The following is a 27,192-nucleotide window of genomic DNA, read 5'->3' as shown; positions in this document are numbered from 1 at the left end:
ATTATAAATAAAAAGACTGATGTAACCAATAATTTTTTTTCTTGTTTCAGTAATTAACATTATTGTATCATATTTAATTTTTTTTTATACAAATTGATTTCTCATATTTAATGCAAGTTTGAATTTACCTGTAAAATTCGCTTTACTTCATTGTCAATAATTTCATTCGTGCTTGGCGCGTATGAGGTGCCATTACCGAATAGCTTCTTATTCTCTATTATTGATCTAAATCCCACTTTTTCTGACATACCATAATTTTTTACCATCAATTCTGCTATTTTTGTTGCCTCCTGTAAAAAAAAAATTAAAATGTTCATATTTACATGTCACTGTATTTTAACTTAATTTATAATATTCCTAAATATTTTTTTTTGTTACAAAAATAAATAAAAGTTTTTATCAGTATAGTAATTTACACAATATGCAATAACATTAGAAATCAGTAAATCATTTCTAATAAATTTAAAAGTTATACTTAGTGATCATAAGTAATAATATTTAATCATAAGTAATAATATTTAAAAATTGAAATTGTTAGAAAATATAAAATTTAGAAAATTACAAAACTATACCACTAAATCAGAAGAAGCTCCAGTTGTCACTTTTTCTGGACCAAATATCAGTTCCTCTGCAGCTCTGCCACCCATCATGGAATCCATATTAGCTAATAATTGTGACTTGGTAATATGATAAACGTCCTTTTCATGCATATATGAAGTCTGAAATAAGTATAGTTTGTAAATTACAAATTCGAGAATAAGTACATACATAGACACAATTTAATATAAAAAATTCTAAACTTATTATGTACATAATTATAAGTAATTTCAAGTATTATTGACATAAAAATAATAATAGTTATAAATTATTTATTAAATCAATTATTATTATTATAATTATTATAAATTAAATTAATGTGATAATAATTATAATAATTGATAAATAACTTAAATAATTAAGTAATTACATACATGACCTAACGATGGTCCTCTTGGAACAATAGTAACTTTATGAAGTGGTGTAGCATCCTTAGTATAGAATGCTACTAGCGCATGTCCAGCTTCATGATATGCTGTGATTCGATTGACTTCCTCATCACGTAACTTCAGCTTGCCTTCAGGACCCATCAATACTTTGTCTCTAGCATACTCTAAATGTTTCATAGTGACGCAATCCGCCTCATCAATCGCTGCGCGCAGTGCGGCTTGATTTATCTGCATAATATTTTGCACAATTATTTTTACATTGCATTATAAAATCCGAAAATAAAAATCAACAATCTTTTATAATAACGCATCTAAATTACTATGAAATGATATTTCTTACCATATTTTCAAGATCAGCTCCGGTAAATCCGGTAGTACAACGTGCCAGGTAAACTGTATCAACATCATGTGTTAATATTCTTGATAAGTAGAGATCTAGTATCTCCTTGCGGCCAAAGTAGTCGGGTTTATTAACATAAATTTCAACATCGAAACGGCCTGGACGCATTAATGCTTTATCAAGATCCTTGCGTCTATTTGTAGCACCAAGAACTATGACACCTTCATTTTGACGGAAGCTAAAAAAATCACCATTTTTTTTTAATCGAATAGCTTTGAATTAAATTTGTGAGATTTTGGAGATACTTTGTACATATTGATAATGTATGACTCTTTAAAAAGACTAAACTCCAAAAACTATATTATGCAATTACATTCTATATCAATTAATTTATAAACTCACCCATCCATTTCGGAAAGTAACTGATTAATAGTCTGATTTGCATAAGGATGGAGAACCGAGTTGGTTCTTTTTGCACCCACGGAATCGATCTCGTCAATAAAAACTACACATGGCGCTTTTTCTTTTGCAGCCCCTGAAAAATCACACGAAAAGTTAGCATAATTTCGATTACTTTAGGATTACAATTAAATAATTATTTTTTCTTGTTTTAATAGAATTGGTGTTCTCGTCCACGTGGTTTTTACTTACTAAACAAATCTCTAACACGTCGAGCGCCTTGACCAACTAGGATCTCGTCGAATTCAGGACCTGCCACATGGAAGAACGGTACACCGGCTTCTCCAGCGACTGCGCGAGCTAATAATGTCTTTCCTGTGCCTGGCGGACCGACCAACAGCACACCTTTGGGCAACTTTCCGCCAAGAGCAGAAAATTTGTCGGGGTTTTTCAAGAATTCCACTACATTCAGAAGCTCCTGCTTTGCCTCATCCACCTGTAAGTTTTACGAATATTTAGGAAATTTATAAATTTATATATATATATTAAATCAGTAATAAGTTAAAATTGGGGATTAGATTCATTTAATATTATAATGATAGAAGTAAATATTTTCGAAAAAATGTTTTCTGCTTACCCCTTTAACATCATTGAAAGTGACATGGATGTCCTCGGGATCGATCTCAATTCTGTGACTCATAGGAAGCTTAAATATTCCTCCTCCTGGATAATTAACTATATAACATAATGGTTTTTATTAATAATATAAGTAATTTAGTTAATACATAAAGAATAACTTTAAACACAATAAAAGTAATGTCTATTTTTATACGTAAGATAAAGTAAAATTAGAAGGATAATTGTAGAGACAGCTATTATATTTTGCACGATTTTGAATAACATTGTTCGACCTCGCATCTGCCGTTGCAATCCGGATTCGTATCCTTCCACAAAAGCCATTTTTATTCTCTTCTGCTCATCTACTGTTGCATCAGTATTGTTAAAGATCTGTTTTAATTTTTCAAAGTCCGAACTTTTTGGTTCATGTACCAAGCTCTACAACAGTAAAAGAAAATCCATTAGAAAATCAGATAATTTATTTCACTGTGTGCTCTTTTATAATCACATTTAAATTAGAGCACTTTTAATTATTATATTCAGATTGAATGAGTAAAATATAAGTATGTCGTACCACATTAAGATTAGAAGATAGACCGAACCATTTTTTTATTCTACTCATGAATGTTGGACTTTGCTCAAGTTCCATTTTTATACTGCGTTGAGATTTGAACGTACGAATTGGCATATGATTTTGTAGCACTTTGGCATACCAAGTGTGTAACAGTCTGTGTTGTTGTTTTGATGTTAGATGAATGACTGGTAGAATACTGGACTCTGTCAACAAGGAGCACAGGAAGCCACGTTTGTTGTCAGCAAAACTTAGGCCAGATATATAAGACACTTTCCACTTATTTTCTTCCAAAGATCTTCTAAATACATTGATACCTAGATCATCTAACATCACACACACCTTATTGTTCTTCATTGTTAATGCATTTGAAACATTTAAATTCATTTCCAGTAGTTCAGTACAATTTTTTGCCGCCTAAAACAAGTCAAAAATTCCACTTATATATACAATTTAGCATACAAAAATAAGAATAAAATTATGATTTTGATATATCTATTGTAATCATATGATTCATTTCTTAATATACTTCAGTTATATATTTAAAGCAAAATAGATAGTTTATCTATAAAAATACCTCCTCGAGACTATCTTGGCAAATTGCCATCTCCTCTGTTTTATTCTTTTGCAAGGATTCATCCTGTTTCTTAACTTGGACTGAATATGAAGTTGTCCTAGGAGTGACGGCTAATGTTAGCTGCGTTAAATGGTATAAAACCTAAGAATAAGATATAAAAAAATAGAATTATTAGAATATCCATGTCACACTTCATAACTTAAAAGAAAAACAACCCTCTTCTCATTTATTCTTATTAAATTCTTAATCTTCTAACAACAATTACTTATAAATACGATAAACTGGAATTTTGAACTTTGTACTTTTACACAAAAGTAAAATTTCAAGTAAATTAAACCTTTCCAATGTGTTAACATCATATTCTTTCATATTAATTATTATAGAAATTATGAAACAAATACATATTTTAATTATAGGGCACTTCTTGTTCACTTGCATTCGCAGAAACATTTTCAAATGTCAGATAAAAGTTAAAACAGATCTAGAGCGAAAATTCATTTAACGACTTATTTGACAGTGACTCAAATATTATATTTGTCCATTGTTCAAGGTCAGAATAAGTTATATATTTACATATAAAGTGCACAAAGGGCATAGAAGAACACTGTGACAAAACTGATGCAATTGTGAGATATTGAGTGACAGAGCAAACCTGATTGTGAGATTGAAGAGATATCATAATCTCGGGTACTTCTCAAGAAAAAATCGTGTGGATTTGCAGAAATCGGAGACGATCGAAGAACGATCGTAAATGGAAAATCAGGCAGTGACGGATCTCGACGTAAAAAACGATCGATCATGTGTCCGGATCGGTCCACGCGAGTGCTCCACCGCGAACAGAATTTTTGGTCACGGAATTTTTTTTTATAACTATATAGTCACGTGACTAATCACACTTGGCAATTTATTGAAACATTGAGTAATTATTTTAATGCCGACTGTGTTTTGAATGCGGAGCCAATTGATGGTTAGCCGTCAAAGGCACGAACTCGATAATTCATCGAGACACGGATCATTCATTTCTATTCGTGTTGCGATTTAAGCGCCATCTTATGCGTAGAACTACGAACTATGAGCTCGAAATCTAGGGAATTTTTTATAGCCACGAAACCGATAAGAGCATTTGTGCATCAAAATGAACACAGTAAATGTTTACAATTTAATAATTAATTAATTATTTATATATTTATTATAATTAATATTTGTTATAATTATACATTTATTATTTAATACAATTAATATAATTGAATTAATAATTTGATATAGGATTAGATATAAGAGATTTGCTCCGTTTGACGTAACGAAATTTGACGTTTGGTTTGACAGGTCGGAGATTCCCCGGCCTCGGATTGGTCGATTCCGGGCTTCGCGACCTCGCTCTTGAAATGCGTAGGCTCCGAGGTCGAGCATGAGGAAGGCTAGAGACAGAGCGTCGTCGGTGGGGACGTTCGTTTACTTCGGTGCGAAGAAGCTCGGGCTCGGAAGAAGAAAAGCGATTCGGGGGAGGCCAGCCGGCGCGCGTCAACGGGCAGTTTGACATTCGGCCGGAAGTCGCGCACATATGTTTCCTCCGTCGTCGCCGCCGCGGCTTAGGCGCGGTTGCGCAGTCGACTTGCATCTCGCACCCGAGGAATATGTCGACCGGCCGAGGAGCGGCGGAGTGATGCACGATACGTCGACGAAGGCCGTTATCATGACCGCCATCGTGGCGATTTCCTTCAGTTGAGCACGCTGCCAGGTCGATTCGCGACGAGAAACCGCGCAGTTCTCTCCCCGTGGGAGACGAAGAAGGAGGAGGAAAAAGAGAAGGCGCACGAGACACCGAGAAAGAGAGAGAGAGCACCGCGCCAGATCGCCGTGTGCCGCCGTACCGTATCGTATCGTAACCGATTTGGGGCAGGGGGAACCTGGGGAGCTAGGGGGCCAGGCAGATCGTGTGCGGGGATCGTGCGAAGCGGAGGAGCGCGAGGGCCTTATGTCAAGTCGACGACGAGGACGGAGCGCGCAAACATGAAGAAACTATTCTCCAAAATCGACAACACGTCGAAGGAGCCTAACAGTTATCTGGGGAAGGTGTTCGTCGTGGGCTGCCACACGGTCACCGTCGAGGAGGTCCTGGCGGAAGGTGTGTATATATATATATATATATATATATATATAACAATATATATGTATGTATGTGTGTGTGTGTGTGTGTGTGCACGACATGATTGCTCCGCCTGATTAATATCCGCGTCATTTTCTTCTCTCCGAAGGAGCGCGGACTATTATTATTTTACGTCTCGCTTTTCGCGATCCCGCCTTTTTTTTTTACTCCGAATTATCCGCATGAAAATCGTCGGGATGCGGAAAGCGAGATAGCGACAGTGATATGGGACAGTCGGTAAACATTATTAAGCTCATTAGCTCTAATCTAGGAATTTGATGTGTGCTGACTGTAAAATAGATTTTATACGCCGCGAGGAGTCGAATTTAGAAAGTTTCACCTTCGTCACGTCGGCATGAGAATGATTGATTATTATTTTTTAAACGTAGCTTTGTGTGCGAAATTCTCTCTCGATTTTGTTTAAAAATATTATCCACATTGTGTTGCAGAGTGGTAGACGATGGAGTTTTGCCTTATGTATATATATATTAGAGTGTGGTGCAGAGAAATTGATGATTGTCCAATCAACGGTCGTTATTTCGAGAGATAAAAGTGCGAACGCTAAAATCCATTTATTACCGTTGGCTTTTACTGATTAGTGTCTGTTGTAATTGTATCTGCATCAAGTTACATGTTTCATGATGATGTCAGTTTTTATATACACTTTTTATCTCAATCTGTGCTTTGACAATCATGCATTTGAATGTAAATGATTGATGATCAAATATAAAGTATGTCCAATAACTAAAATAATTTGCAGTGTGATAAATATTTTTTCTTTTACACTACATCCTCACTTTACATCGTGCAATTATCTTATCTTACAGGAGGATTTGCAATTGTATTTTTGGTCAAAGCCTCAGGTGGACGATATGCGCTTAAACGGATGTATGTCAACAATGAACATGATCTCAATGTATGCAAAAGGGAGATACAAATTGCCGTGAGTACTAGCACATATATTGTATATGTATATAAATAAAATAAAATGTTAGTAATGTAAATCTTCTTTTACATTATATATATGAAAATGTATAATATTCTGTTTTTTAAGAGTTACAAAAATATTGAATGAAATCTTTTATTTCTAGAGCAACTTGAGTGGTCATAAAAATATCATAGGATATGTAGATAGTAGTATAACTCATACTGGCAAAGGAGTACATGAACTTCTGCTTTTAATGCCTTATTGTAAATCCCAAGTTCTTCAAATGATGAACAACAGGTTAGGAGCGATATAATACTTTTATTACACTATTTCTTTTTATAATTATATTCAGATGACATATAATATTTATTAACGTAACATCTTTTATATCTAAAGTATATTTTTATGTGCAAAATTGTAAAATATTATACATCCATCGATCACTGTGAACTGAATATATTGTGAAAATTTATGGCATGCATTAACATCTTATTTTCCAGGTTGCAAACAGGTTTCAGTGAATCGGAAGTTTTACAAATTTTTTGCGACGTTTGTGAAGCCGTGTCTCGGTTGCATCATTGTCAAACTCCCATAATTCATAGAGATCTCAAGGTGAACTATTTAATGAACGTTATATAACGCTATCATCTGTTGTACTATATACTGAATTGTTATTTAATTGACTGGCGATAGGTGGAAAATATACTGCTCGCTGACAGCGGTCATTATGTTCTATGTGATTTCGGATCCGCGACGGGGAAGGTTCTTAATCCCAGCGTCCACGGTGCCGCAGTAGTTGAGGAGGAGATCAAGAAATATACCACATTAAGTTATAGAGCACCCGAAATGGTTGATATGTACTGCGGAAAACCTATCACTACGAAGGCGGACATATGGGTAGCTTATATTGTCTATCTCGTTTAAATATCACTTATATAATACTATTTATCATATTGCCTTATTATAATGTAAATTAAAAATAAACCTAAACGAGTGTTTGACGATTCTCTTTCAGGCTTTAGGATGTCTGCTGTATAAACTTTGTTTTTTCACACTACCGTTTGGCGAAAGCACACTTGCTATACAATCTGGAAATTTCACTATACCGGATAATTCAAGGTACGTGAAAAATTACACAACTTTTAATATAAAAATTTTATCAATTTTTAACTAAATGATAAAAATATAATATATGAATCGTGTAGTACTATATATAATATATGTGTGTATATTAAGAAAATGGATTTATTTTTATAAATGTATATATTATATGTATCAATATATATTATATATAAAATATATATATATATGCATATATAATAGAGAGACATATAAAACAATAAATAATTTTCATGTTGCAGATATAGCAAGGCCCTCCATTGTTTGATTCGGTATATGCTTGAGCCAGACCCCGATCTACGTCCTGACATTTATCAAGTTTCTGTGATTGCTTTTCAAATTCAGGGTAAAGAGAGCCCTGTGCAGAATTTACATGTACGTGAGTCACAATATTTTTAATTTATACACTGTAAAAAAAATTTGTTAACTTGACTAAACCTTTTAACTAAATATTATTTTGTTAATTGAACATATAACAATATTTAAATTAAATGTAATATATTAATATAGTGATTTAGTGGAAAGATTTAGTCAAGTTAACAATTTTTTTACAGTATAAATAATAATTAATATAAATATTTTTAAAATACTAATTAATATTTATATAAATAAATTATATACACGTATAATTAAAAATAAATAATTTATAATTTATTTAAATAAATTTTATAAATTTTACATCATATAATTTTATGTACTAAATTTTATTTTATAATTTATAATAATTTTTCATTTTTATTCTTATAGAAAGTCCCTACGCCGACGATAGAGTCATTACCGTGTCCGCTCATGGAATCTGAGAATATTAAGAGATCGGCATCTGTCAAAACTCCAAAGCCTGTACCTATAGCGACGACGGTCGAGGGCACATCTGTGACTCCGAGACAGAGACCGAAGGGACAAGCTGTTAGCACGGGACCGATCAGTTTGAGCGGTCAAATTGTAGGGCAGATATCAGGCCAAGGAAATCAGACCGGGCAAAATACACCGGGAAATTCTATCTCTTATGTTCAGGTAAAATTATAATGATAATTAAATGTAATATAATTTATCTCAATTATAATTCTCGATTACATGTCTCCCGATAACGTGAAATGTACAGAAACGTTTAGATATTTTTTGTCGACTTGTGCGATCTTTAATATAATTATTCTGTCTTATGTCAGGTATCGCCGCACGTCTGCACCCCTAATCAGAATGTTCCTTTTGGCCAGCCATCGCAAGGACAACCATCTCAGAGCCCGATGATCAGTCATTCTCCTCTGACTCAACAGTCACCTGTTACTGTTCAGGATAAGAATGCATTCTATTTTGATTCGCGGCAACACGATGCGAGGCCAAATGTCAATGAGAAAAATTTGGAGGCTCTATTTCCATCATCAGGTACATAGGTCTGAGTTATAAACAAAGAGCAAAAAGTAAAGATGATTAAGTAGCTTTTTTTAACACATTGTTATCTTCTACAGGGTATCCGGATCCGTTCAAAGACGATGCGGCGGCGATGCCGCCACCTACCAAAATTCCACCTCCCGTTGCTCCTAAACCTGGCAAAATCCTCCCAAAACTATCTAATCCTAGTTACCCGTCATCGTCCAAATATCCGCCTGTCGCTTCACTACCGTCGAAATTGTCGATTTCAACGGGGCCTAATAAAGCAACTCCACCGACGCAACTGACACCGCCAGCTTTACCAAAACCGGTTAATAAAACGGAAAGCTTAAGTCAAAATATAAGCTCGAGCATATCTCCTCCTGACAGTCCGACATTGTCGTCCTCTCGGCACAGGAGAAACGTCAGCGATACAAGTGCTTTTAATAAGTAAGTAAGCCTATTTTGCTATCAAAATAAAATATGTATTTTACTACTATGTATATAATATTTACGCGCTATATATGAATTATATATATTTTTTGTTTTTTTTATATATAATTATATATATTTTTAAATTTATTTTATATATACATGTATATATACTTTTATAATATATATTTATTTACTTTTTATATCACATCATTTTATATCATTATATCATTACAAATTCAACTAAGAAACAGGTTAACAAGAGCCAAACGCAGAAATTAAGTACAACAAACTCATTTTTAAATTCTTCTTTATTTTGCAAATTAATTAAATTTAAAAATAAGTTTGTTATGCCTAATTTTTTATCTGACTTTATATATCAGAGCTTTTTAGTTATATTTTTATATTTGCAACTTTTATAAAAATTTGCAGCAATTAGGAAATCGATGAACTTTTTTTAAATTAATATTGAAAAAGAGTTTTGAGAAATTTATTTATACTTATATTTTTACTTCCAAAAATTTTTTTTGTTTTTGTTTTGTCAAAATCTTTTTATTTATATTACAGTGGCCATTTCGATGTTCACAGAGCGTTTGCAACTGAAACCAATCAATTCTTAGCTCCATACGAGGCTTCTGTTAAGCCGCGTTCCGATGATGCGGCTACACCTCCCGAACTTCCGAGTGATACAAGGCCTTGTATAGCAACTAGTGCCTCGCATGTACGTGTTGTAAGTACACGAAGCGCACAGTTTTATTTTTATTTTTGTTAAATGATTTCAATTTCCGCTTGAATCATATTTATTTTGTATTTTAATTTGCCCCTATTTGCTATAATCTAAAATTATATTTTATTTTATGCAAGAAATGTAACGAGAAAGAAAAAAGTCTAAACCTCGAACAGTGATCTAGCACAAAAGAAAAATAATTTTTTCTTAGCAAAATTATCGCATAAATATGAAATATAAAATATTTAGTTTTATGAAATATTTAATTTTATTTCTAGATATATTTAGAATTTAGTTTTTATATGTTTATAATTATATTTTGTTTTTATGCACTGCATCATCTCATTAACGATACTCTTACAGTCTCCAAGTAAATTCGAAAATATTTGAGTTAATACTGAAAAAACTTGCACCTTTATCAGGGCGAACTTTCGAGCCTAATGGGATCGGAAGGACGATCATTGAGTGCGGATGTGGCCGCGTGGAATCCATTTGAAGACGTACAACCTTTTAATCAGTTAACGGAAGATCACATTTTCGGTGCTGAATTTGACAAAATAAGAAGAGGGAGCAATACAAGTATCAGCGGAGTAAAAAGTCGCGAAAGTCTCGTTATGACATATACAGAATTACCAGAGGATCCCTTTGAATCTGCGCCCTTTAGCCTGCCAAGTAAGTGCTCATTAAGATTCTAGTTATTAGTCCAGGGTGTATACTCTCAGGAAAAACCTTGAAAACCTGGTATTCTCAGGGAATTTTGTTTTACTTTGAAAACTCAGGAAATTCTCATGCAATTTGATTAAGATTCAGGGAAATTTTTAAAAATTGCCCTTTGATAATTTTACTCTTATTTAGCACTTAAAGAATATATGTTTAACATATTGCATTTGCAATATTTAAATTTGAGTAGACACCCTGTAGTCAAAATTAATACAAACATGAAATTTAATAATACAAGACTGAAGTGTATCTGTGTATTGACGTTCTAATTATTTCTTTAAGCAGGAAAGAAGAATAAAATGGGGTCAAAGACTGCTGCTATCGCTGGAGGTAATGCATAAAATCCTTCTTACATTGTCCTTATTACCATTTCTCTTCCACTGCTCCTATATTAATCTATTAATCTATCTTGATTTAAAAGTCGCTACTTTAATACTTGGTTTCTTACTTTTTGCCAAATCATCGCTATACGAGATTTGAAGCTGTAGTTATAACCATTGTCTTTCGTCGTTTTCAACGAGTCTCAGCAATGTATACCAAAGAACTTCGTCAGTGAGAATTTAGCTTATCAAATGATAAGTTTTGAAAAAAACTGCTCATTTAAAAAGAAATAAGAAATGAGATTGATTTACTATTGTCTTTTGTACATATTGTTGAATATATTATAGAGTTTTTTTATAAATTGGATGTATAGTATATATATTTACCTTTTATATTGAGATAAGCTTTAGACTGATATAAATATTGTAATTAAATTAATCATATAATTAATTATTGATTATATTTAACTTACTGGGTGTCGCCAAATTGTTTTATAAAAAAAACGTGCTAGAAGTAATCTTGGTATACAACTGAGACCGTTTTTAAAAGAAAAAAATAACACCAGTTTACCCCTAGCTTTATATATAAGAGATAAGTACGAAAATTTTCTTAGAAAGATTAAATGTATTATACAAGTATGGATTTATGGAAATCACATTTTTTATTTAATGAGATTGAATTTGATTATTGTTTATTTTAATCGCATAATATTACATTTACTTTTTTAGTTTAATTTCATGACAAAATTATTCTTAGGATTCTATATTACGATTGTAAGATATTCTCTTGTAGAATTATGAGACTCATGAAAATTATAAGACATTCAGCACAGTTTACATGCATTTTCGAAATGTAATAATGCAGAAATGTGGGTCAATAAGAAATGTAAGGAACGTTTCATTCAATATTAGGTAAAAGTATCTTTAAAATTAAAAAGTAATCTCTATTTCAATATTTCCATTTTTTTCTTTTTTCAAATTGCATTATTTTGATTGGTGCCACAATAACCATCGAATAGGATTGTGTACAAATAACAGTGTATTTACATACAATGTTTGTGGACAATAGCTGTAGATAAATGCTGAAAATAATACTGTCAGCATGTTATATGCTTTTGTGCACTTTCATGTACATAAAAGAAGATCTTAATTTTTATATAGAGACGGTTGAGTAACGTGATGAGAGGAATATAGTATTTCAACGTATTATGTAAAATACCGGTGTTTCTTCTCCCGATTTAATTAGTATTACAATGCAAAACTTGATATTTGTGATACAATACATAATCACGTACGGCTGATAATGTTGGTCATATCATCGCATCGTTCTGTTAAATTTAATTAAAGAGACAAATTCCTTTTTAAAATCATGTTTATCTAAATAGATTAATTAATGGGATTCTCTATACTACGATTGATCAAATTTACCAAAGATGTGTGATAAGTTACAATGTTTAAACGTTGCTACTTGTACAAAAAAATAAAAGTAAAGAATGCTCTTTGTTTAATCGATAATTTTTAAAAATATATTATATTATGCTTGTTAATTTGAATATATATATATATATATATATATATATATATATATATATGTATATGTATATAAATCATATCTATTAATTATATAATAGAGCAGACAATTGATGAAGAGAAATGTAATCTACGAACAATTATGAAATAGATTTGAAAGACATTATTTTTTTATTCATATATATGCCTATAATATTACTTACAAAAGATTGTGTGATCACATTTAAACTTATTGTTAATCTAAATTTTTAGTTTTGTTTATTAAAGTACGTTTATTAAGATTGTGTTCATAAATATCATGGGATATTTTTGTTTATAAATATTGCAAAATGTTTAAGACAATTTTTTTCGATAAAGCTATAATTGAAACTTTATTTTTTAGTTTATCTGCGAGAAAGTGATTGTGATGCTCAGTTATGCTCAATTACGCGAAAGGAATGGTAAATTACATTTTACCAGTAAATTACATATATTAACTTCTACTTACCTCAAATAGGAAGTTACAACGTAAGGCTAATACATCGAATATTAGATTTGAAATATGATATATATATATTGATTATTATGTTATGACAATTATTGAATATTGTTGAAATTATGACGAAGCATATTATGACAAGAAATTTTGTCTTCAACTTTATAATAGATGTTCCTACAGTACATATGTAGCGCACAAAGTGCAGGATTAGCTTTTATTTTTAGTGTTTTCGTACGAAATAAAGTTGATGTATCGATAGAAGAAAGGAACAAAATTACGTATAAATATACACACATAAATATAAATGAACAAATATATATATATATATATATATAAATTGAAAAATTATGTTATATATTATGTAATATACACAAAGTTTCGGTACACTATTTTGTCCTACTCAAATGCATATATATATATATATATATATATATATATATATATATATATATATATATATATATATACACATATACATATATACATTTACATGTATATAATGTGTGTATATATGTATGTGCTTACATACGTGCAAACGTATATTATGTGTGCTATAATGATTATATTATATAGCATAAAAAGGTGAGAAGAATAGGTTTCAAGTATTTCCAACACGATGCGATTAATATAACTCAAGGGTCGCGTGTAAGTTTAGAGAACATTAATGATTTATTTTTTGGTAAATATGGAGTACGCAGACCTTTCCTTCTCACAAAACAATTCCTCTCGCAATGCGTAAACACATGTGAATATATATATATATATATATATATATATATATACAGGATGTTGAAAAAAACGATAAATATTTTAAGGGTATTTTTAGTCTTAAAATGAGTTAAAAAGTCTTAATGAGCAAATGAGCCATTTTTGAGATATCTTGCAATATATCTCATATAATTTAATTTACCTTGTATTTACATTACTAAAATAATAAAAAAATAAGATTAATAGTAAAAATAAAAATTTAAAACAAAAAATAAAAAAGTAACTATATAAAAAAAAATAAAAATATTTCGAAAAGGGTTTTACCACGGGTTTAAACGTACGGACTCTAATATTTATTAAGACTTTTTGACTTGTTTTTGGACATACTACATTCCCTTAAAATATTTTATTCTTTTTCACCACTCCGTATATAAGACATGTGCATAAAAGGATTATTATATATAAAAATCGCAAGATTGTATCCTGCGCGATGGTAATACTACAGTGACTGGCAAATAATTATTTTTTTTTATTTCTCAATCTTCTCCTTATCCTCACTTCTTTTACTTTGACTCTTTCTTCTTTTCCTTTCTCTCTCTTTCTCTCTCTCTCTCTCTGTTTTTTGTTCATCCCTTATAGCATTTCATTTTACACCGCTTTCACACGGCGTTTGCTAATTTGTGGGTTTCTCTTTGATATAACTAACATTTCTCTGTTTATATTTTTTTGGCTCGCATCACAAATCTTAAGATAAAATGATGTAATTTTAACTTCTTAAAGTAATTAATAAAAATCTCTGTAATATTCGTAGAAGTAATCGAAAAATTACATCATTTTATCTTATTGAAAAATGTAAAAAAAATCACGATTTCTGTATTGTGTTTTTCTTTCGCATATTTGTCTCAAATACTTGTCACGTGTGCGTTAATTATTTGTATCGGAAACATATCTTACGATGTAAAGAATATTGTAGGCATTATTGAACATTGTACATACTTGTTATATAATTGTTATTCCTTTTAATGGAATTTTCATATAGGAAGCGAAGTAATCATTTAGATATAAAGGCACAGATTGATAATTTATCTGTTGTTCTTTTTTTTCTTTTTAAAATTTCATCGCAGATTTAATTTTGTACAATGTATAAAGTGAAGCGAAATCAGAATGTCTTCTTCAGTAGCACTAGTAGTATTACCACAGAAATATTACCGCCGTAATATATTATTATTTCATCTTCCTGAACATGTAATAAGTATCATAAAGTGTTCAGGGAATGTGTCAAAAGGCGGAGACAATTGACGATAAATGTGCTTATTTCTCTGTGAGAGAAAAAAAATTACGAACAATTATACTTATCAGTCCAATGTCTGGAACAACCTAATGAGTTTGGGAGGCATATAGAGATTAGGTTTCATTTTGAACCACTTACGTTTAAGGAATCTTCTTTCTTTGTATCTCTAGTCCTGCTTTGTTTGCCTCCCATGGTGTCTCTAATAATAATAATAATAAAATAATAATAATAATAATGTGTGCCATCTCGAATTTTTTTTTTAATTATACGGCGAGTTAAGTTGCGACGTATCGTGAAAAAGAAACTTGTTATCTATTCGTCATCGTCGAACGTATAAGCATGCTTTTCTCCTTGTGGCCTCTGTAGCGATACTTATATGAAAATGAGAGAAATAATTTTGAATCTCAAGAGAGAGAGAGAGAGAGAGAGAGCACTATAGGGGGCTGACAAATCTATCTTGGACAGTACATCTTTCTCTCGGCTGTATTAAGACAAATAATGTTGCAGCAATAAAAATGTAAATTAGCATACGGAGTATTTGTTTCTTCTAAATGCTACTCTGTGGCACAGTAAAACGCAGCAATACTTTGTTTCCCCACGCACGAATGAATATAATATCTATAGGGATAATTTGACGAAAGATATGCGTAATTCTCGCGATGGGTTCGAATGAGCTTATTGTTGCTATTCACTCAGAGCATTACTGCGTTTTTCGGCACACTTATCCTTAACCCCCTGAATCTGATTAGGACTGTTCCAGACCTATTGGTGGCGGTGTACTAACTTACTAGTTTAAATTTTAAAAAAATTATCTATTGTGTATCACTTTCTTCATGTCGAGAAGATTTAACTACGTTATCTTTTCCCGAGATTCATTAGAGTAAGATTGTAAAATATCAATGCACATCGTATTTCGATAGAGCATATAGACCTGCAGCAGACCTAATCAGATATCCTATTTCTTCTGGGTCTTTTTCTTCTGTAGATGATAAATGTATTACGCCTTATCAGTACTAAATCTATAAATATTTATGAGATTTTAAAATACTTCAATTTATAATTATTAAAAGCAAAATTTTTGCTGATACAATTTACAGAAAAATTATTTTATATATATAACATATTATATAGTAAATAGAGAAACTAAAGAAATAATGAATAATTTTATTATGGATATAATTTTATATTAATTATATGCAAAAATTTAAATTTTGCTGCATTAATATTACATTAATATATGTTATTTATTAATAAGAAACTTGTGTAAAATATCTTTGCGATATTTCGTATAAAGTGTCCTTATTTTTACAATTTTTTTATGAATTGCGATTAAAATTTCTCTATTATAAAATAGGCATATCGTAGATTTTATATATTTATATACATATATAAATCTATGCAACAGATTTTATATTACTATAGATCACGTAAATCTAAATACTTTGCGTAGCATTTAAGAGAACTTTAATTATAAAATTATTGTCACGCGAATTCCTTGTTCCTTTGACAAAATTTGACAAAGTATAAAAAACACAATATAGGTAAGTACGGCAATGTGTATTGGTAATAACAGATTCATTATATGCTGAACTAATTTTCAAGTCCTATAAGGATCCATTATATCGAGACTCTGGTCTACGATTAATTGGACGATAATCGTTCTGCGACGTTCTGTTTTGCAGGCAAATCGACCAGGGTGCCTCTGGGGACGCAGTGGAACAACTCCGGGCTGGAGCACGTCGGCAGCGGAGTCGTCGGAGGTGTCGACGACGAGGCGTCCCTGATCACGGAGTCCAGTCCTGTCTCGCCACCGTTCGTTCGCGCGCCCGCGGAGGATCGTTCCAAGTACGAGAAGCTGGCGTTCAACGCCGACGAGGTGTCCAGCGACAGCGACGGGAAGAGGATGGGTCCGAAGGAGCGAGCCAGGAAGACGAGGCGGCGGGTGAAGAACGTGCTGAGCCGCGGCAAGAGAAGAGTCGCGGCCCAACAACGCGAGAACGCGGACAACAGCAACGCGCAGAACGTGGATTACGAGTCGGACGACTCGATCGGCTCGGCCAGCGACCTGCGGGCGATGAACGACGAGGAGGAGGGAAACGACGAGGACGGGGAGGAGAACGAGGACGGTGATGGCGACAAACGGGGCAAGCGCCACGACGAGACCATCTCCGAGAGCGTGCGGACATGCGGTAGTTCTGCTTATCACGCGGAATGCGAGTCCGTGGCGACTCACGAGGACGACTACAGGATGAAGAGGCCGAGGAGGCAGCATCACTATCGCCAGCAACAGGCGCAACAGCTACCGACCATCGACGCGGATCCGATCGTGGGTCATCAGTACGGTGAGAAACCGCTTCTGCTGGACGACGAACTGGATCCCGAGTCCAAGCCAGAACAATCGCACGGGGATCCCTTCGTGCGACATCAATACGGGTCTAAACCGTTGCTCTTCAACAACGGTGACAGCTCGTCTGACGATAACAACGATGACAAGTCCAAATCCCTGATCCAAAACGGTATCTGGAAGGTGGAGAACGACGTGTTCGCTTTGGCGCCATTCCCACGGTCCAGCAGCTCCAGAAAGAGCAGCGATAGTCGCGAGAGCGAGTCCAAGAACGTCGATCCTAGCGGCAGCGTGAGGAATTCGCCTCGTAATTCGAATCTGGTGACGCCTATCTCCAGTTCGCCCCTTCCGGAAGTGGTGTTCGCGGATATAATAGAGAGTAAAACGACGGCGCTTCCGCCACCGAGGCCCACCACTTTGTCCTGCAAGTATTCGAAAAGCATCGCGAATAACAAAACTATCTATTACGAGGAATCGTCATCCTTTCCTCGTCAATCGAGCGTCGTTCAAACGTCCTCGGTCAAGAGCAACCCTCGTGTCGGCATTGCTGAAGAGGAGGAGGAGGATGAGGAGGAAGAAGAGCAGGAGGACGCGGAAAAGGATCTCTTCGGCTCCTCGCCCTTCAGTCCCAGTGGATTCACCAATCCCTTCAACAATGTTCAATCCACGTATGTCGACTCGACGTCAGCTCAGCCGACGATTCTGAGTCCGGTGGGCTCCTCTTCTTCTTCCTATATCGATTACAGCGTCCCTCAGCTGCAGTCGTCTCACAACAACGTGGTCTCGGATAATTATTACGCTAGTCACTCCAGTAGCACAATCGCTTCGACATCGAAATACGGGAAGGTGACGGTGAACTCGAACGAACTTTCAGCCTCCAATGAACCTTCCAAGGACCTCTTCGGGTCAATCCCGTTCGACGAGTTCGCCTCGCTGAAGATCAACGAGCAACAGCAGCGTCCGACATCTCTGTCGCTTTCGCAGTCGCCCAACTACGTGGATAACGTTAACGCGTTGACCACCACGTCGACGTTACCTGTCAGCAGTGTCATGCAGTCCCCGAAGAATACCGTCATTCATCTGATGCCGACACCACCGTCGCAGCCGCAGCCTCTGTCGCAACCTACACCCACTTATATGATCCAACCGACCGCGCACACAGCCAGGATCACCGTGCACGCGGTCAACAGCGTCTCCAAGGTGGACATTACGTGCGACATGATCTCGCCCATGTCGCCCGAGCCCCTGGTAGTCGCGGATGATGACACTCCCAAGCATAACAAGAAAGAGAAGTCATCCAAGTCGGACAAGTCCAAGTATCATCTGATCGACGAGAACCACGGTGACATCGTCAACGTGTTACAGACGACGCACAAGGTTTCTCACAAGACCAAGTCGACGAGTCACCACAAGAAGACGCCCAAGGGCAAGAAGAGCAGCACAGCCGCAACCGCTGGCTTCAGCAACATGAGCTTCGAGGACTTTCCCAGTGACGAGAACGAGGAGAGGCAAGCTGGACGGACCAAGGTAGCGCCCTTCGAGGTGATCCGCGAAGCGTCGGAGAAGCGATTCGGATCGCTCAAGAGGCGGAGCAACCCGTTCACCTGAGATGAGACTGTCCCGGCTAGCTGGCACGCTTGTCAGAAACGCTGGAACAGGTAAAAAGATTTGATACAACGCGATACGATTGATTGACATGATATCGTGGAGAGATATTGAACGTCGTTCTTGTATTTGCAAAGTTTTTTCTTTTTTTATTGGCTGGAATTTTATTACGAATTATTAAAAAACACAGCTGAAACAAGATATTAATCTTGTAAAAAAAAGATGTGTAAAATCTTTGACGACGCATACAGGTTGTATTTATATTTACATACATAGGAAACGTGTATTATGGCAATTTGCCTTCCGAAAGCACGAAAAATTGTCAACAGAATGAACATATAATGAAATTATGCCTATTTTACATTATCTGTTTTCGACATGTTGCGTTTGTGAAAAAATATGAAACGAAGAGAAACGTAATTTATTCGATAAATCTTTTATAGTATATATAAAAGATTATAATATTCTATAAATAGTTACACAAAATTATTATACATAAAATATATCTTATTTACTATAAATAATTTATCATAACAGGAAAAATATATTTTATTAATTTTTTAAATATTTAATTCGCCTTAAATTAAATCACGTAAAAATAATTACATATTTCTTTTTTTATATTTTTTTATTATTTTAATATTAAATTAAGAAAATAAAAATGTACGTTTAAAAAGTATATAAATGTATAAACGTGAATATACTATTATTTCTCGATAGTTGCGTGTTTTTTCCACAAACGATAAGGTAATGTGATAGCAACAATTAACTGCATACGTTTATATCAGAAGGTATTCAGCGTGAACAAATATATTTATACATGCCTAACTGATAAACGTGTGTGGTAGATCGTATAAAATCGGTGATTTACACTAAAGTCGGAAAGTATTAATTCATATATACTACATTTTTTAATTGCTTTTTGCATTTTTAGAAGATTTATACACACAGAAAGGACAGGTAATAATGATAAATCAGAAAAAAGACTTTACGTTATTGAAATAAAATGTTGATCTTTACAGGGAAAAAAGAGAAGAACGAGCGACAGATACTTTCTCATGTATTTTAACGTGAAAAACCAGGTTGTGAAACTTGGCAGCTCGATACCAAAAAAAATGATAAAAATAGATAGAGAGATAAAGAGATGGAAAGAGGGAAAGAAAGAGAGAAAGAAAGAAAGCTTGTGCATCTATTTTTGCAGCTAAGTCTTTTCACTACGTTTGTACTTTAAAAATTTGTAGATTTCTAATAGTACAATCTATACTAGTTCTTACAAAACAATTTTTCTAAAAAAAAAGTTATCTGAACTATATATACATATATATATATACTTATAAACGCAATTCGCAAAATCTCTAAATTTTCTCGTTGAGGGGGAGAAAAAATTTTTACCACAATATTTACAGTCTCTTGAAGAAAAAAGAAAAAAAAAGAAATCGCAACACACACAGAGTATTTCTTGTGAAAAATTAACGTAATGCATAATTTACAGAATTCGATATTGCAAAAGCGCAGATATTAGTATCGAAGAGTGATTTGTAATATTTGTCATAAAAAAAGAGCGAGCAGGTTCGCCTAAAGAATTGGCCTTATCGTGTAAGACTGACTTGTTGTTTAATAGTCTCGATTGACCATTTAGATCGTATAAGACAATTACATCTCTTGCTTGCAAATTTGACAATTCGCTGACGATTCATAGCGCGAAATTGTTCAAAACCAAAATACTTGAAATCTTGTGCCCTTTTCACGATCGAGACTGTTAAAGTAAAATGTATGAACAGTAGAAGCGACTATTTAATCCTACAACATTATAAATATTGATATTCATTTTCTTTTCTCGCATCGAATCTGTATATGTTAAACTATTCTCGATATTCTTCTCTAGCGAGAACGAATTTAATACACACAGAATTTTGTAACTTTGGAAATCTATTTAAACTAAACGTTCTTCTACTAATATACTGCGCCTTTTATATAATCGAAGATCTACAATCTAGTTCAATGTAAAAAGATATGACAATATTATATAAAAAAAAAGAAATGTTTGTAATTTACGCGTGTTTTGATGCATGCACACTCATGCATATATTATATATATACATATATAAAAAGATGTAATATAATTTGTAGATACTATATTAGCTTGTATGATTAGGTGCCTTCCTTCATTAAGTAGCGTTCAAACTCTTGCAGTCTTTGCTGTCGTGTAGTATACAAAAGCTGATTAGTATTATATATACATGTATATGTATATGTGTATATATATATATATTTATATATATATATATATATATATTTAAATATATATATATATATATATATAAAATAAACAGAGTCAATTGTTTATACATGTAATGGATATAATGTATATCTGAAAAGTTGTCTTCAGTTTAGTTCCTATACATAATCAGGTGAAAGATATGTGTAATCTATAGGGAATTAAAAGCGATTTCTTCATGCTAGCACACACACATACATATAAAACTAAGAATAATTTATGCGAACAGAATTAAATATTAAATTTCGATCCAGTGAATTTGACAAGTCCACGAATGATTTGAATGTATTTACTGAACATACGAGAAAAATGTTTTGTTATTCCAAGCCTTAAAATACTCTATCATTCTGTATACACCGTGTATAAAATAGTACGAATTAGGTGCTAAGAAACACCAAGCATTTTAACGTCCTAAAGCGATGTAATTCGATTGTATAAAGTCTCTATTATGGCTACGATATATAATGTAGATAAACACGTGATACATTCCTTCTTTAATTTTCATATACTGTTATTTATTATCGTTGATTTATATAGATTTCCTCATGTACACATAGGAAGAGAAATATATATTATATACATATATATGAATGTCTCGAAAAGTTTTACGGATACTTTACTAGTTTGCACTTCAATTTTCGTCACTGCCTGCAATAACACAGTATTCATCTTTATCTTTCGTTAATTGTATAATAATACAATGATAGCAACATTATAAATCGTATTTAAAAAAAAAGAGTTAATATATAAAGAATGCGTTAAGTTAATGAGATGCGAACCTTTATTCTTAGAATGATCAAAAATATTGTTCCAATGTGTGTACACACGATGTGTAACATAGTAACGCAAATTGTGTAAAAAATGTATAAAGAGAAAGCAATTATATTTGAATACGAGAGAGGGATGCGATTATTTTCCACGGCAGCGGAAGAAAAGTGAGTCTTTAATTTTTTGATATATAAAAGAAGAAAAAAAGCTACCGAAAGCACTCTGTCTCTGTATAAAATTGCATAAATAAAATGTCAATACTATCAATCATACACGCGACATGTCCTGTATGCATCTCTTTATATGGGGGGTCAAAATATTTCCCGAAAATTCTATTAAATTTTACAATTTAACTTTACCGAACAATTCAGCAACAGCAGCAGAATTTTTCCCCTAAATCGTGCAGCCTCTTTCTCGCCATGATGAAGTTTATCAAGCACGCGACGAGCCAAGCGAAGAAGTTGAACCAACTCATGGATATCGCAAGCTGGAGCGCTATTCCTGTGTTGATCTCGCTGCCTCGAGTCCAATGGTTGGTATCCGGATGAAGATAATCCATGAAATCGAAAATTGCGCCGCACGATAGTCTGTTATGAATCGCCTACGATAAAACAATAAATAGACAATTTTTTTAAATCTTGTATATTTCTGAGAGTTAAACGTTAAACTTGATAAATAAAATGCGTTTTACCTGAATTTCGCGGCCTCTCGAACCCAATATTTCAACGAGATGTCTTCTGTATTGATTGCAAGAATTATAATAGCCATCTGTTATCACGACCGCGTGGGCAAAACATAGGCAGCAGATTAACACTGCAAAAAAAGCTGTGGGCATCCATTGTTTAAAAGCACTTCTACTTTTCACGTGGACCACGACGACCCGATCATTAAGATTGTTTCTGGAAGAAGAATTTAAGAAATTATAATTGTAAAATTATGTAAAAATAAAAGATGATAACAGAGTTTTCAGAATTTTTAATTAATAAAAAAATTATTTCTTTAGATTTTCAAAATATAGACATTACTCAATCCTACATAATCTGCATGGAAGACAAATTCGAAGTACCTGTCCTCGTTCTGCGTTCGCTTGCGGCTAATTTGCTTAGGATCATCCAGATTTTTGTAGATGCAACATCTGTATCCATGAAAACCGCCGAAACACATGGCAATCAGGATTATGGGCGTGATACCATAGGCACCAAAATGACAGACCTTGACATTGCCGCCGAGGAATGTACGAAATGTGCTGGTACCATATAATATGCAGCCGCAATCGATGTCAAGGCAAGTGTCCAATGTCCATGTCCAATGCTGCCAGACTGTCACCAACGATATGACGGACGTGATGCAGAACACCATGGATCCTGTGTATAGCATCGCTAGCCATAATTCCGCTTGTCTCGCCTTCATGATGTCCGCCTCGCAATTTATTCGAAAAGAATTTTTTAAAAGTTTTCAATACCGTCCGACCATCCGCTCGGATCTTGAAGAGGAATCAGCAGAGAAGCTTCATGCACGCGATATATTTATTTTCTCATTTCTACAAATATTTCCTTCATATTTCAACGATTAGCTTGTACATTAATAAATGCGAAATTTGATTTCATCTGAAAGAAAAAAGATTTTTATGAGACTTTGAAATCAGTTTTTTATCTTAAAAACATGGGGAATAATATATATACATATTTTGGATAGAAAGAAAAAATTAATATACTTTTCGTGAATAATTAATGATTGTAGAAGATGATAAAGAAAATCGATGAAATCTTAAAATTGACAAGTTTTATAAACTATAAAAAAACAAGAGAAAATTGTAATTTTTTTTAAAAGAACTTAAGTTTTTTATATTATTAATACATGCTTTGTAACATTTCTTCTCTATAGTAGAACTCCTTAAAAATTTTACTATTGACGACTTAAGAAATCGATTTTAAATAACATTTTTATGTTTAATTACTTTAAATTTTTCGATTCCCAATTTTTAATTCTCTGATAAGATTTCAGAATAGATTGTGACAGTTCGCTATTGCGTTTGACAGGAAACATGTGGCACGAAAATTCGTAGTGTGAGATCGTAAAATAGCGCGCAAAGCGGCTCTGCAAAATACACAAATATTTTCATATTCAGTTAGTATTTCTCCTTGTTAGACACCATCGACAGATCTATTTTTAACGGATTAAACGCCGATTTCCTCTTTCCATTGTGCCCGAATTCCGTTCTATGCACGGTGTCTTCATCATATAAGTTTCGCAACATCACAGCTGTAGATAATTTAACGTGACATATATTAACGTTACGTAAAATTTAATATTTTTCGCGTGTATTTAAATTGCTATATATATATTTATAATTATTTAGAAATTTTTTTCTTCAAATTAATATTGATTTTAAATATTAAATTAGTATCTCTTTTATGTGTGCCTCTTAATAATCATCCTTTACTTTTTCAAATAAGAGTGTTGCAATACGTCTTTTATTTCGCGAATAAGTAAATATTTTATGATTTAATAATAAATGTTTTTATACACAATGATAACTTAACAGTAAATTAAAGATAAAATTTGTAAAATAATTTGTAAAATTGATACAAAAATTGTAAGATAGTTTAATTGATGAGTTAAATCAGTAATTCATCACGCTGTTTATTTTATAGTAAATATTATAAATCTACAGAGAATCAATTAAGTAAAGTTAAACGAGATATAAAACTAACATTGTTAGAACTCGTATGAAATCAAAACTGTATGTGTTAAAATCTAAGTTACTAAATTATTTAAATTTATTTTTCGTACATGTTTCAATAAGAAAAGATATTTTGAAAGAGAAACATTGCATTTACAGAAGCTACAAAGATTTTAGCAAAGTCATAAAATCAAAAGTGAAAACAATCTAAAATTAATCTCTTTTAATAACAAATCTAAAACAATCTCTTTTACTTAAGCTCGCATACGTTTCATGTTCTAGTTTCTCAATAAATAATTGTTATAAATTAAGCGGATGACGAAAGCTTTTGGGAAGTGTACATTATGTCGGGTCATTAATCAAGCTCGACCTACGTAAACAAATAACTGGAACGCGACGTGTAAAGAATATAAGAGCACTTACGACACAATCCAAATAATTTACATATATGCACCTGTACGAGAATCGAAGATAGCTGGCTGACTGACTGACTGACTGTCTGGCTGACTGACTGACAATGAAAGGACGACTGCACTTTACTGTTGATTAGCGACGACTGGGGATAATAAAATTTGTCCTTCTCTATCTAGCTTGTACTAGCCAGAGTTAGAGAGAGATTCAGAGGTGCTAATTAAAGTTAATTATCACTACCTGCTTTTTATAGGAAGCAGTTAAATATTGACATTTAAACGACGACGAGGAATGTGAATGATGAAAGTAATATACGTGACATATATATGTGCTATTCGAAAATAGCATGAGTGCTTTCTAAAAAATTGACAAAAGAGAGAAAGATTATATATATAGAATTAATAATAGTTCCTTAATTATATTCTTTTTTTTCTTCTCTCGAGAAAAGAAGCAACATATAAAATGTCTTTTATAATCATTCCATAAATATATATATATATATATATATATAATTATATATTCTTTCTTATAAATAAAATTAATTAAAAAAGAACAAAATAATTTTTATTTAAATTTTTTTCTAAAACAAAAAATACATATTAAAAAACGAAAAATTGAATTTTTTTCGAGAAATCGAATTTCTTTACAATTTTCTTGCAAATAAAACGTTTTTATTTATTTTTTTTTAATTAAATTGCTCTGAGAAATATATTAAGACACAAATTTTCAAAAAAATTCGATTCTGGTTTCTATTCTCCAATTTTTTCTAATATAATTTAAATTAATTTGTTTTCAACCTTATCCTCTTTTGCAAAAACACTCTGTTATGTATACCTGATGGACAGCAGATAACTGTCAAGAGATTAATTGTGAGAAAAATAGGAAATCGTGTTATATAAGTTTATCGCGACTTAACTATAAGACTTAACTACATTCTTCAACTTTAACACTGTCTCTTGTATAGAATCCACGTCTGCCAGCGTCAGAAGATTCGAAGCGACTACTTCCGCGACTTCCGCTGGGCTTTTGCGTCTTGTGCACATCACGATGTATGCGCAAGAATTACATACACACATGTGTGCCTTGTTTAAATAAGTCGTATACTTTCGTAAATATTCTTTGCGGTCTACTACAACGATCGCAGATTCCGACAGATAAAATAAACTAACCGATGTCTCGCGATGTCTTGTTGTCACACATGCGTGCGATATATATATGCTCTGTCTTCAAGGATAATTTTTTATTTTGTTAATTAAAAATTCCTTTCTAACAAAGGGATGTAAATAAGTCGATACTCGCATATATCGAAGCTTATTGTTATTGCTTTTCCTCGCAGCGCGCGCTTGTATTGTCTGGTAGATTATATATATTTTATGAAGAGATAACTGCTTATATATATATATATATATATATATATATATATATATATTCAGATGATTTTTCGAACGTATTAAAAAACATATTACAAGCGCGCGCCATCGTCCAATTTCATGTAATGATTTTATTTTATTTTGAACCGTCGAACTTTAATATTTGAAAAATCATCTGAATTAATAGAATATATTTTGCAAAGAGATATAGTGGCGGTAGTGCCGGCAATAAATGTCTTTTTAGTCCGAAAAATTATTTGAGTTAATAAGAGAGATATTCTTTTATATATACATATATATAGAATATTCGCCTATTTAACAATAAAGTTTAATTTTATATAATTATATATAATATATCTATATATAATATATTTAGACATCATAAAGAAATGTCACGTTTTGTAATATTCTAGAGTGCTAATTATAAATAACTAATTATAAATGTTTTCACATGCCGCTTAAAATCTATATGTAA

At 32.8% G+C, this 27,192-nt stretch overlaps 4 protein-coding genes across 12 annotated transcripts in view; 2 read left to right on the top strand and 2 right to left on the bottom strand.

The window, feature by feature from the left end:
- LOC146724950 (uncharacterized) overlaps positions 1 to 2,219 on the top strand; it is a 345,089-nt gene extending 342,870 nt beyond the window's left edge. The window contains exon 6 of the mRNA XM_085486390.1: positions 1,944 to 2,219. Coding sequence (XP_085342516.1) covers positions 1,944 to 1,980 — 37 coding nt within the window. The 3' untranslated portion in view covers positions 1,981 to 2,219. The remainder of the gene's footprint in view (positions 1 to 1,943) is intronic.
- YME1L (ATP-dependent zinc metalloprotease YME1L) overlaps positions 1 to 4,495 on the bottom strand; it is a 5,930-nt gene extending 1,435 nt beyond the window's left edge. Inside the window, exons 1-11 of the mRNA XM_029318634.2 lie at positions 4,144 to 4,495; positions 3,492 to 3,632; positions 2,918 to 3,331; positions 2,562 to 2,781; positions 2,363 to 2,460; positions 1,978 to 2,221; positions 1,729 to 1,861; positions 1,327 to 1,564; positions 972 to 1,214; positions 573 to 719; positions 129 to 290 (exon numbers count right to left, since the gene is read on the bottom strand). Of these exons, the coding sequence (XP_029174467.2) occupies positions 129 to 290; positions 573 to 719; positions 972 to 1,214; positions 1,327 to 1,564; positions 1,729 to 1,861; positions 1,978 to 2,221; positions 2,363 to 2,460; positions 2,562 to 2,781; positions 2,918 to 3,331; positions 3,492 to 3,632; positions 4,144 to 4,170 (2,067 nt within the window). The 5' untranslated portion in view covers positions 4,171 to 4,495. The remainder of the gene's footprint in view (positions 1 to 128; positions 291 to 572; positions 720 to 971; positions 1,215 to 1,326; positions 1,565 to 1,728; positions 1,862 to 1,977; positions 2,222 to 2,362; positions 2,461 to 2,561; positions 2,782 to 2,917; positions 3,332 to 3,491; positions 3,633 to 4,143) is intronic.
- Nak (Numb-associated kinase) lies at positions 4,455 to 22,525 on the top strand. Of its 4 annotated transcripts, none has more exons than XM_029318629.2 (15): positions 4,455 to 4,635; positions 4,818 to 5,616; positions 6,465 to 6,580; positions 6,729 to 6,862; positions 7,066 to 7,177; positions 7,259 to 7,462; positions 7,581 to 7,684; positions 7,927 to 8,059; positions 8,432 to 8,698; positions 8,851 to 9,067; positions 9,151 to 9,502; positions 10,052 to 10,205; positions 10,634 to 10,883; positions 11,214 to 11,261; positions 16,941 to 22,525. In XM_029318629.2, the coding sequence occupies exons 2-15, from the start codon at positions 5,502 to 5,504 to the stop codon at positions 19,208 to 19,210; spliced, it is 4,476 nt and encodes a 1,491-aa protein (XP_029174462.1). In that variant the 5' UTR covers positions 4,455 to 4,635; positions 4,818 to 5,501; the 3' UTR covers positions 19,211 to 22,525. The 4 variants fall into 4 exon arrangements, with proteins under 4 accessions (XP_029174462.1, XP_029174463.1, XP_029174461.1 ...); XM_029318630.2 differs by having other exon boundaries at positions 4,456 to 4,635; positions 10,073 to 10,214; XM_029318628.2 differs by having other exon boundaries at positions 4,456 to 4,635; positions 10,052 to 10,214; positions 11,217 to 11,261.
- LOC114943068 (uncharacterized) lies at positions 16,797 to 27,192 on the bottom strand. Of its 6 annotated transcripts, none has more exons than XM_085486373.1 (6): positions 26,182 to 27,192; positions 24,211 to 25,532; positions 23,320 to 23,860; positions 22,945 to 23,152; positions 22,613 to 22,854; positions 16,797 to 19,251 (listed from the first exon to the last, which is right to left on the bottom strand). In XM_085486373.1, the coding sequence occupies exons 3-5, from the start codon at positions 23,661 to 23,663 to the stop codon at positions 22,621 to 22,623; spliced, it is 786 nt and encodes a 261-aa protein (XP_085342499.1). In that variant the 5' UTR covers positions 23,664 to 23,860; positions 24,211 to 25,532; positions 26,182 to 27,192; the 3' UTR covers positions 16,797 to 19,251; positions 22,613 to 22,620. The 6 variants fall into 6 exon arrangements, with proteins under 6 accessions (XP_085342499.1, XP_085342502.1, XP_029174481.1 ...); XM_085486376.1 differs by having other exon boundaries at positions 24,211 to 25,492; XM_029318648.2 differs by lacking the exon at positions 24,211 to 25,532.

The sequence above is a fragment of the Nylanderia fulva genome, unplaced genomic scaffold, assembly GCF_048542155.1.
Source record: "Nylanderia fulva isolate GAGA-0341 unplaced genomic scaffold, ASM4854215v1 Scaffold11, whole genome shotgun sequence".
NCBI classification, from domain to species: domain Eukaryota; kingdom Metazoa; phylum Arthropoda; class Insecta; order Hymenoptera; family Formicidae; genus Nylanderia; species Nylanderia fulva.
The sequence above is the reverse complement of the archived record's forward strand: the minus strand, read 5'-3'. Positions and strand labels throughout refer to the sequence as shown.

What these genes read in the sequence shown, in the direction of transcription:
- Nak (XM_029318626.2), top strand. Translation starts at nt 5,502, where the DNA reads ATGAAGAAACTATTCTCCAAAATCGACAACACGTCGAAGGAGCCTAAC. An exon ending in CTTCAAATGATGAACAACAG is followed by an intron (nt 6,863 to 7,065) that starts GTTAGGAGCGAT and finishes CTTATTTTCCAG; the next exon opens with GTTGCAAACAGGTTTCAGTG. An exon ending in GATACAAGTGCTTTTAATAA is followed by an intron (nt 9,503 to 10,051) that starts GTAAGTAAGCCT and finishes TTTATATTACAG; the next exon opens with TGGCCATTTCGATGTTCACA.
- LOC114943068 (XM_085486373.1), bottom strand. Translation starts at nt 23,663, where the DNA reads ATGAAGGCGAGACAAGCGGAATTATGGCTAGCGATGCTATACACAGGA. An exon ending in CGAACGCAGAACGAGGACAG is followed by an intron (nt 23,153 to 23,319) that starts GTACTTCGAATT and finishes TTCTTCTTCCAG; the next exon opens with AAACAATCTTAATGATCGGG. An exon ending in CGAGAGGCCGCGAAATTCAG is followed by an intron (nt 22,855 to 22,944) that starts GTAAAACGCATT and finishes GTTTTATCGTAG; the next exon opens with GCGATTCATAACAGACTATC.